General features: G+C 38.7%; 1 protein-coding gene across 1 annotated transcript; it reads right to left on the bottom strand.

Annotated features, from left to right (window-relative positions):
• Window positions 1-919: 919 nt before the first annotated feature.
• acadm (acyl-CoA dehydrogenase medium chain) lies at window positions 920-10,539 on the bottom strand. The gene is made up of 12 exons (XM_087811307.1): window positions 10,459-10,539; window positions 10,117-10,216; window positions 7,559-7,656; window positions 5,808-5,877; window positions 5,443-5,543; window positions 5,273-5,353; window positions 4,311-4,441; window positions 4,135-4,243; window positions 3,329-3,469; window positions 3,151-3,246; window positions 1,291-1,539; window positions 920-1,213 (listed from the first exon to the last, which is right to left on the bottom strand). Exons 1-12 carry the CDS (start codon window positions 10,471-10,473, stop codon window positions 1,142-1,144), a joined length of 1,263 nt encoding a protein of 420 aa, XP_087667433.1. The 5' UTR covers window positions 10,474-10,539; the 3' UTR covers window positions 920-1,141.
• Window positions 10,540-10,919: the final 380 nt, after the last annotated feature.

Genomic DNA, 10,919 nt, shown 5'->3' with positions numbered 1-10,919 from the left:
TGGAGTTGTGTTGGAGTAAATGGTCTTCTCTCTGGGGTTCTTGATGGGGACCATCTTCACCAAGATGGTGAGGACCGTGGCGGGCTACTGCGGCCTCCAGATCCAGTGTCGGCACAAACGGCGGCAGCACCGCGTGGAAGGGCCGGTCCTGAAGGAGCACAGCATGCTGTGGGGGTCACCCTTGAGCTTCGAGTTCAGGCGCTGATGATCACGAAGACTCTTGAAGGGGTTCCAGATCAGAGCCCGAGAGTCCAGGACGTGGAGGGTTCCAGAGCCAAACTTAACTTGGACTTTAAAGCCAAGAGACTGTCTGCAAACATGCAGGGTGTTTCCTCTGGGTGCTCCAGTTTCCCCTTAAAAGCGTCTTTATACAAAACATAACATACATCCGTTATTTAGTCGTTTATTAAATCCTGTGTCGGTTCAGTTGAGTTAGTCTGTGATTCACTCATTTTATCAAATTATCAGCGATTAAAAATCTGAGCGATTAACTGAAGCTGACACACTAACAAAAAATAAAAAACATGACATACAAGAGGGGAAAAAAAGTATTGTTTTTTTTTTTTTAAATCAAGCTAGTTTAGGCCTGTATCTGCCAAAAAAAATGTTTAAAGTGCTGATTTTTTTCACAGTTTGCAGTCCAGAAACTTGTCCTTGACAGAACATAGTTATCATTGGCCAAACTACCAAAAAAACATTTAAAAAAAAATTGGTAGAATTTGTCTTTTTACACCAAAATGTTCCCCAAAAAAATAGCATGAAGCTCTGGTTTGCACAATTCAATACCATAATTTCAAGGTTGTGGTTTCTAGTCTGGGGAGGTCATTTGTGTATTTTGGAATCAAACCATTTGTTGAGAAGAAAGACAAAAACCTGTTTATTTTTCAAAAGATGGTTAAGATGAAACACAAAAACAAGCTTCTAGAAGCAGTAAGTTACACCTTTATTTTGTTCTAAAAGCAACATTCATATAGAATCACTATCATTACAATCTCAGACAAACGTGTTGATCACAGATCAGTTTAATAACCAAGTTTTTTTCCCGCTTTGTGAAGTTTAAATGACAGATGGAAGTATAGGGGGATGATGTTACGAAGGCCGGACGTCATTAAGGCAAAGTTTGACAGAAAAGTCTTTAGGCTCATTTCTTGTATTTGGCCAGATGTTCTCGGGCGACGATGAGTCTCTGGATCTGAGCCGTGCCTTCATAGATCTGCAGGAAAACATTGATTTACTTAAGCGATCAATTCTGTGGTCGCGCTTTAATAATGACCCATCATCTCCGCTCACCTGGTAGATCTTGGCGTCCCTCATCAGCTTCTCCACCGGGTAGTCGCTGTTGAAGCCGTTGCCTCCGAAAACTTGGACGGCGTCGGACGCCACCTGGTTGGCGATGTCTCCGGCGAAGGCCTTGGCGATGGACGCGAAGTAGGTGTTCCTGCGGCCCTGGTCCACCTCCCAGGCTGACCGCTGGTACGCCATCCTGGCCAGCTCCACCTTCATGGCCATCTCGGCCAAGAGGAAGGACACGGCCTGGTGCTGGAGGGAAGAAGCCATCAACATTTATTTTCCAGCAGACGTTATGGACCATTTACTGCTTAAAAACCTTGACTTCAACAAAATGCCCAATTAGGCGACTCTTACAACTTCACACTCCTGGACATCGTTTAGGAATTAATGTGTTTATCCCAAAGTTATTTCTAGGAACATGGACACCTTTAATCTTCAGCAGAAACAGAAGCTGGTTAATCTTTCTTGGTCACTTAGTAACACGTTGGACAAGACTTTCATGAGTCATTAGTCTCTTTAAAGAGTGCGACGAGCTCTCGCTTCAGGGATGTACAGACTGACTTTAGTACTGCTACGACCATGACATCAGAAGTCAAAGACTTTGAAAGTTCAAGTTTGAATCTTTTCTTTATACCTCAGCCGTTTTATGTTGTTGTCTGGGTGAGGGGTCTGTTATTTCCGCCATTATCTCTGCTGTGTGTATATATAGTTCTCTAGAATTGCAGCAATAAAATCACCAATAAATCCTTTTCTGGTCATTGCAAGTGTTAGATAATGTTTTATACATATCTAGGCATGTTTGGTTGTCATTTCAGTTGAAAAGGTGTTAATTTTGTCTGTTTATTTGCCATATTAAACATTTGCCAATGATACAACAGAGGACAGCTGCAGGCAAATTAACTTCTTATTGATATAGTACTTATCTGACAGACTGGTGTGAAAAATATCTGACAGAGTGATTTTGATTACAATTGTTATCAGCCTACATAAAAATAAAAAATAAAATAAATGGGCCTTTACATGTCAATAATAAACAGAGAATGAAAATGCTTCAAGTCAGAGGCAATAAAAATATTGCTCAGCACTATTTTAAGCAAAAAACTCCATTCTTCTGTATCAAAATCAGATCTTAAATGCATTGCATTCATCTATAATAATTGACGACGATTACAAAACTCAAGACTTAGTTGTACATTTCTACTGAAGCGTCAATCCCTTCAGTTGACATTTTTGTTTAATAATCCTCAATTTATGTGACTTTCATGCAGAGAAATAACAGACTGAGATTTTTCACAACAGAAGTCGATGAGATGGAGCCGACAACATCAACGGTCATCACACATAACCACGCCCATATTTCTGTCAGAGCGGGTTGCAGTAAAGAAATGTATATTTATTTCAATAAAACTCCAACTTATATTCCAAATGTAGGCTGATAAATGATCCAAACGGTCGGTCATCTGCAAAAACCACTTCCCCTGCACTTTGACAGCAACATAAACTTCTCATACAATACAAGTTTCTCCTCATCAGCTACAAGTCCCTCGACAATCTGGACCCCCTCATATCACGTCGACCTCCTCTACCCCCACTGTCAAGTCCCACCGCCTCAGATCCTCCGATGCCAACCTCCTCCCCTTAAGACAAAGCACCGAACTCTGGGGGACCGATGCCTTCTCCACGGCTGCTTTCACACTCACTCAACCCATCAGGGAATTCTGACTCACTCCAGACTTTCAAATCACTCCTCAAAACCCACCTGTTCCCTTAACAGTCTTATAGGCTAATAGGCTAATTGTGCGAGTATGTTTCTCCTCCTTGTAAAGATTCTTAAAAGCCCCAAAAACCAGCTGATCTTACCTCAGCGATCAGTTTGCCAAACGTCTTCCTCTCCATGGCGTAGTTGGAAGCTTCATCCAGGGCTCTCTGTGCAAGACCAGTGGCTCCTGCCGCCACCTGTGAGGACATTAAAAACTCTTATGTTGTTCGACTCGTCAACAAGCGGCTGAAAGAATTTCGGGAAAGAAAAAAAACTGACCGGGGGTCTGGTCTTGTCGAAGGCTCCCATGGCGATCTTGAATCCGGCTCCCTCGCCGATCAACACGTTCTCCTTGGGTATCCTCACGTCTTCGAAGGTGATGCCGCGGGTGTCGGAGCACCTCTGACCCATGTTTAACTCCTGTCGCCCACAAAGTCAGTGAGTCCAGGAAACAGATGCTGTGTCTCAAATCACATACTTCTCTTAGTATACTAGAAGTTAGTATGCATCAGGATAGTGTACGTACTAACTAGTACGCAAATCCTCCACAGATATTATGTCTCAAATCAAACACTGCTGGTACACACTAACCGGAATTGAGGTGTTAGCTTCTTCTTCTACTATTTAACGATGGTTTCAACCAGCTGTAGAAACACTATCGCCACCTGCTGGCAGCATGTTTTGCAAGTTTGGAAAAAGAAATAAAGAAAAATATGAGAATCTAAATATTCGCGAGATATTTAAGCTGGTATCAGCACCGAAGACGTGTCATCCTTCTACTGCTGCTGAAAATGCACCTGTAGATGTATATATATATATATATATATATATATATATATATATACTGTATATGACGTAACTTCCGTTTAAACTGCATTAAGATGGCGGCCGTTTAGGGTGGTTAGTGTCCATCGATCCATACTCAGTTTTGTGGGCGTTTTAGTGACAATTTAGTGTGTATGGAGCACTAAATTTCGCATACTACGAATTGAGACGCACTAACGCACTAAAAATACTAACTTTGAGTACGCTAGTATGCGATTTGAGACACGGCAAGAATCTCTTCCGTCAGATCCATTCCTCACCTTTCTTCCCACTTGAATGCCGGGAGTGTCCCGGTCCACGATGAAGCCGGTGAACGCCTTCCCGGTGGAACACTTGGGGTCGGGATCGGTGCGAGCCAAGAGGAAGTACCTGAAGATGGTTCAAGATAATACGGTCACATGATGAACGACACACACGGACGGAAGAAGGAACGCACCAGTCCGCTTTCCCTCCGTTGGTGATCCACATCTTCTGTCCGTTCACGACGTACTCGTCTCCCTTCTTCACGGCGCGAGTCTTGAGTCCCGCGACGTCAGACCCGGCCCCGGGTTCTGTCACACAGTAGGCCTGAGGGAGGAAATAGCATTGAGAAAAGCACTGAGATGGAACATACCTCTGCCAAGGGGGACTCATGACTTTATAAAACAATACAACATGAGCTCCATGGTAGGTGTAAGCATCTAAAAATATAGTTTTATAGATCAACTGCAGTCCCTCATTTATTGAAGACGTTATGTTCTGAACCCCAGACATTAAACAAAATTTATCGAGCTTGCAAACTCAACATTCAATAACAACCTTCTCAGTATCGGTTCTAGCAAAAATGAGTCAATCTCAGACTCTATATGGACCATCTTTTTACAAAGCTAATCCGGAACAGCTACCATGATGCTTTGCCGCCCAGCCAACCAAGTACAGCCATCGATTACTTTTGACATTGAATAGAATTTAACAACTGTATTGTAGCGACAAATCAGCCCAAAAAGAGTAGTGTATAAAAAGGCATAAAGAGATTCCACCGTTTTGTTTGCACCATAAGTAAAGTGGGTGCAATAACAAGTGCCTCCCGTCAATTTCTGTTGTTGCCATTTAGTTCATTTGCGTCAAGTTAAAATAATCGTCTTTGCAAGAGAATCCAAAGACAAGGATTTTTGCCGTTCATGACCTGTTACAATACACCCAAATATGTCCTTCTGTGTGCAAAAAATATGTGAAACAGCATAACCATGGAAGGAAAACCAAGACATACGAATAAAACTGACCTCGGAAAGTGTAGCCAAGACCCTTGGATTTTCACAGTCAGACCCCAATACACGGTTAAAGTCGAAAAGTCCTATTGTTACCTCACCCCTTGCGTATAATAAAAGAAAGTTCTGGAAACTAAAGTCAAGTACGTACACACATGAGCGGCTCCTCCGTCATTCTCCCCAGGTATTTCTTCTTCTGCGCCTCGTTGCCGGCAATGATGACGGGCATTTGCTGTGATGGAGAAGAGATTATGAGTTTGACATTTATCATTTTAAAATCATCAAAAAAAATTAAAAACACTTAAATCTGAAAACACTCACTCCGAGGGAGTTTGCTTCGATGGCCGTCTGGACTCCTGTGCAGCCGTAGGCCAGTTCTTCTGTGATGAGGCAGGAGTCGAAGATGGACAGACCCATTCCACCTGCAGACCAGTTTACAAATCAGGAATTTGTGGTTTACAAGTTCAGCATGTTGCCACAGCTACACAAGTTTCAATTATGATGTCAATTATGACAGCTTTTGACCCAGGACGGCATCTTAACGCAACAACCTTCAGAAATAAACATGTTTTAGTGTCGAGATGAAAGTTGTGTCGAGGGTCGAACAAGCGTGAGGTAGAACACACAAGTTGATCAACGCTTTTAATAAAGAAACCGAATCATAAACGTGAAGAAATTTGACTCACCGTACTCCTCGCCAATGTGGCTGTTGATCAGACCGACCTCCCAGGCCTTCTTGATGATGGGGATCGGGTACTGAAAAAAAAGTAAACCGGATTTTCCATCAACTTCTATGACTGACAGTCAGGTTTATGAATGACAAACGTGTCATAATTGATACACAAATGTTGACGCATTTGTTAGGAATTAAACGGATTAAATTTCCTTTAAAATTAACTAAATAATTTTGCAAATTAAAAAAAATAATAAACACTCGAAAGTTCATTATATTTATATTGAAAAATTAATTAAAAGTTTAAGACGGAAAATCCTAATAAGCCACGAAATTGAGTTAAAATGGAGGTAAGTTTGTTGGCTGTTTAAAATAGCTCAGAGTTAGCTCAGAGTTAGCTCAGAGTTAGCTCAGAGTTAGCTCAGAGTTAGCTCAGAGTTAGCTCAGAGTTAGCTCAGAGTTAGCTCAGAGTTAGCTCAGAGTTAGCTCAGAGTTAGCCCAGAGTTAGCCCAGAGTTAGCCCAGAGTTAGCCCAGAGTTAGCCCAGAGTTAGCCCAGAGTTAGCCCAGAGTTAGCCCAGAGTTAGCCCAGAGTTAGCCCAGAGTTAGCCCAGAGTTAGCCCAGAGTTAGCCCAGAGTTAGCCCAGAGTTAGCCCAGAGTTAGCCCAGAGTTAGCCCAGAGTTAGCCCAGAGTTAGCCCAGAGTTAGCCCAGAGTTAGCCCAGAGTTAGCCCAGAGTTAGCCCAGAGTTAGCCCAGAGTTAGCCCAGAGTTAGCCCAGAGTTAGCCCAGAGTTAGCCCAGAGTTAGCCCAGAGTTAGCCCAGAGTTAGCCCAGAGTTAGCCCAGAGTTAGCCCAGAGTTAGCTCAGAGTTAGCTCAGAGTTAGCTCAGAGTTAGCTCAGAGTTAGCTCAGAGTTAGCTCAGAGTTAGCTCAGAGTTAGCTCAGAGTTACACACATTTTTTTTATTCCATCAGAATATAATAAATGCGTGTTAATTTCATACAAGTATTTTTTAGCGTTCTAACTCCTATTTAATGAAGGCCGATAAATGACTTCCGTATAAATTAATGTAAAAATACGTAACGCGGAAAAATTAAAATGAGTAGCTGGGAATCCCGGACTTCTGGGTCCAGAGGCCAGTACTCTACCACTGGGCCACATGAGCTGGTGAAAAAAGTGTGAGATTCACGTATTTATTCATTAGGGTCGTGGTTGTTTTAACCAATTACTGCCTTAGACTGATGTTCGACCCGCCCACTTAATTTACATAGGGACAACAAAATGTCAAATTGTATAAATACCAAAATAAATAGAAGACAAAATGTATAAATGTATAAATAAAAGTCAAAATGTATAAATGACAAAATGTTTATTTATATGTAAAATAGCTCCATTCTTTGACACATATTACTTTGACATATTGATATTTATCCAAACATTTATTTATACATTTATTTATTGCATGAAAGTGTTCCTAATGGTCTCAGACTTTATCAAAGTCTGCCTGGCACCTGTTCAGACCTTTGCCACAGTTCCTCTTGACCCACTTCCCTCAGTTCACCTGACTGTGTCAATAATAATTGTCAGATTGTTCTGTTGTTATTCATTTCTCTTTTGGATCAATCAATTATTCAGGATTATATTACAGAAATCCTAGCAATCCATTTATTTTTAATAAACTTACACGCGTTACTTATGTACTCACACATGTACCATGTAAGATTCTAACCTTGATGGTCGAGCTTTTAAAGTCATTAACATACTCACTTCACCAGTTCTGTCATATTCCGCAGCCACAGGGACGATTTCTTCACGAGCAAACTTCCGGGCGAGCTGCTGGAACTCCTTCTGCTGCTCTGTGAGCTCTGTTAGGAAAACAAGAGTCAGACCAACGACTGGAAGACTTTCTACTTGGACAGCAAATGTTTGGCTTCATCGGCTCCAACATTTACATAAGTTTAAACAGTGTTTGAGGATTAATTCACCCTTTACTTGAACAAATATTTACAATCCATTTAATATTTTCATGATTTTTGATTCACCTCAGTTTTGTGCTTGAGGTTCAATATGAAAATCCAAATAAAATAGTTGCGGTTGTTTAAATGTTGCCATTTTTAAACACATTTGTTTCACTAAATGCCTTTTATTCATGTTTACTCAGGTTTTAAGCCACTTTAAACGCCAACTTAATGACTTTGATAATTTAAAAACACACCATAATTTTGCTTTATGTTTTTATTACCCTATATTTACACAACTTTTGATGCGTTTGTTCAATCTGGGCTATGAATTTGATTGTTTTAAGACAATTATCTAACTTATAAGTTAATTAATTGAAGGAAAATGATTAACATTGACAAACAATTATTAGTCAGTGAAACAGTTTTTTTTTGTTTCTTGGTTTAGAAAACTTTCCAAGGATACGAATGTTTTTAAAATCAGGTAAATATTAAACCAGTTGAAAGTCAGATTTATCAAAATGAAAATGACACTTATTTCACTGGAATCATCCTTAAAAGATCCATCCAATAATAAGTGTTTCATAGAAACCAATAATCTTTAAAAAATTTACACACATACCTACTCTTTTCTTAACAAAATAATCATTCAGATTGACTATAAAGATGCGACCACTAGATCTAAAACCAAGTTAACTAGAGGATATAAAACAATAAAACTGATCAAATAAACTAGGTTAACTGGACAATATAGAACATACAAGTAGATGATATATGAAACCAAGTTAACTAGATCATATAAAACAATAAAACTGATCAAGTAAACTAGATTAACTGGACAATATAGAACATACAAGTAGATGATATAAGAAACCAAGTTAACTAGATCATATAAATCAATAAAACTGATCAAACAAACTAGATTAACTGGACAATATAGAACATACAACTAGATGATATAAGAAACCAAGTTAACTAGATCATATAAATCAATAAAACTGATCAAACAAACTAGATTAACTGGACAATATAGAACATACAAGTAGATGATATAAGAAACCAAGTTAACTAGATCATATAAATCAATAAAACTGATCAAACAAACTAGATTAACTGGACAATATAGAATAACAAGTAGATGATATAAGAAACCAAGTTAACTAGATCATATAAATCAATAAAACTGATCAAGTAAACTAGGTTAACTGGACAATATAGAACATACTGTACAAGTAGATGATATATGAAACCAAGTTAACTAGATCATTTAAATCAATAAAACTGATCAAGTAAACTAGGTTAACTGGACAATATAGAACATACATGTAGATGATATAAGAAACCAAGTTAACTAGATCATATAAATCAATAAAACTGATCAAGTAAACTAGGTTAACTGGACAATATAGAACATACAAGTAGATGATATAAGAAACCAAGTTAACTAGATCATATAAATCAATAAAACTGATCAAACAAACTAGATTAACTGGACAATAAAGAACATACAAGTAGATGATACAAGAAACCAAGTTAACTAGATTATATAAAACAATAAAACTGATCAAGTAAACTAGGTTAACTGGACAATATAGAACATACAAGTAGATGATATAAAACAATAAAACTGATCAAATAAACTAGGTTAACTGGACAATATAGAACATACAAGTAGATGATATAAAACAATAAAACTGATCAAGTAAACTAGGTTAACTGGACAATATAGAACATACAAGTAGATGATATAAAACAATAAAACTGATCAAATAAACTAGGTTAACTGGACAATATAGAACATACAAGTAGATGATATAAAACAATAAAACTGATCAAGTAAACTAGGTTAACTGGACAATATAGAACATACAAGTAGATGATATAAGAAACCAAGTGAACTAGATCATATAAAACTGATCAAATAAACTAGGTTAACTGGACAATATAGAACATACAAGTAGATGATATAAGAAACCAAGTGAACTAGATCATATAAAACTGATCAAATAAACTAGGTTAACTGGACAATATAGAACATACAAGTAGATGATATAAAACAATAAAACTGATCAAATAAACTAGGTTAACTGGACAATATAGAACATACAAGTAGATGATATAAGAAACCAAGTGAACTAGATCATATAAAACTGATCTAATAAACTAGGTTTACTGGACAATATATAACATACAAGGAGATGATATAAGAAACCAAGTGAACTAGATTATATAAAACTGATCTAATAAACTAGGTTTACTGGACAATATATAACATACAAGGAGATGATATAAGACACCAAGTGAACTAGATTATATATAAAATAGATCTCGATCATAATAATAAGGTAATATATTTGTGTTCGTCACCGAAACAGAAGCCTGCGGGAGCAGGTCTGTCGCTGGCGGCGACACTGGCCGCACTGGTGCCCTGAAGACGAGCTCCACACCTCACACCAACTCGAAGAACCTTTCAGTCAAAAAAGAAAAAAACACAACAATTGCTCGTGAAAACCTCGAACCGCAACAAAAATAACGTCAAAGTGTTGACCTAGCATTGCGCTGTTAGCATTGAGCTAAGCTACACCAGCTGACGCTGACCAGGAAAAGTAGGTGAGAGGGGAACAAACAAACTAGCGACTTTAAACGGTTAAAAATGAGATTTTTAGAGGAAAATAAATGAAGATAAATGTCAACAGAAAAGTCACTGACCTTGTTGAGCAGCATCGTCTGAGGACACGCTTGAGATTTGACCACTGACTGCAGTCGCACTGTTAGAGACTCCGCTGAGCCAATCACAGCAGCGGGAGTGAGTCACGTGATAGTTTTCCGGAGACACTAGAATGACCTTTACCCTACATTCTTACCTAAACTTAGGCCCGTGTCCAGCGGAGGCTCGCGGGCTGGTGCGGGTCCAGGACAAATGATAGTAACCTTTATCAATAATTAAATAAATCACTTGTGGGAAATGTATAATTTACTTCCAGTCGTGTTTTAAAAAATATATTTTGACTAAACACACAGTAAAGATGCCAACTGTTTGTTTTGGGAGCAGGTTTGAGCCTGAAGTGTTTGTCAGGTCCATCATAGAAACTCATTTTAACCTCAATTCATATCTTGGATTCTATATCGTAGGTTTTATTTTTACATGTCAACTCATTATCTTTGTACAT

Source organism: Callionymus lyra, chromosome 16 (assembly GCF_982586985.1).
Source record: "Callionymus lyra chromosome 16, fCalLyr1.hap1.1, whole genome shotgun sequence".
NCBI lineage: Eukaryota > Metazoa > Chordata > Actinopteri > Syngnathiformes > Callionymidae > Callionymus > Callionymus lyra.
Note: the sequence above shows the minus strand (reverse complement) of the source record. Positions and strands in the feature narration are given on the sequence as shown.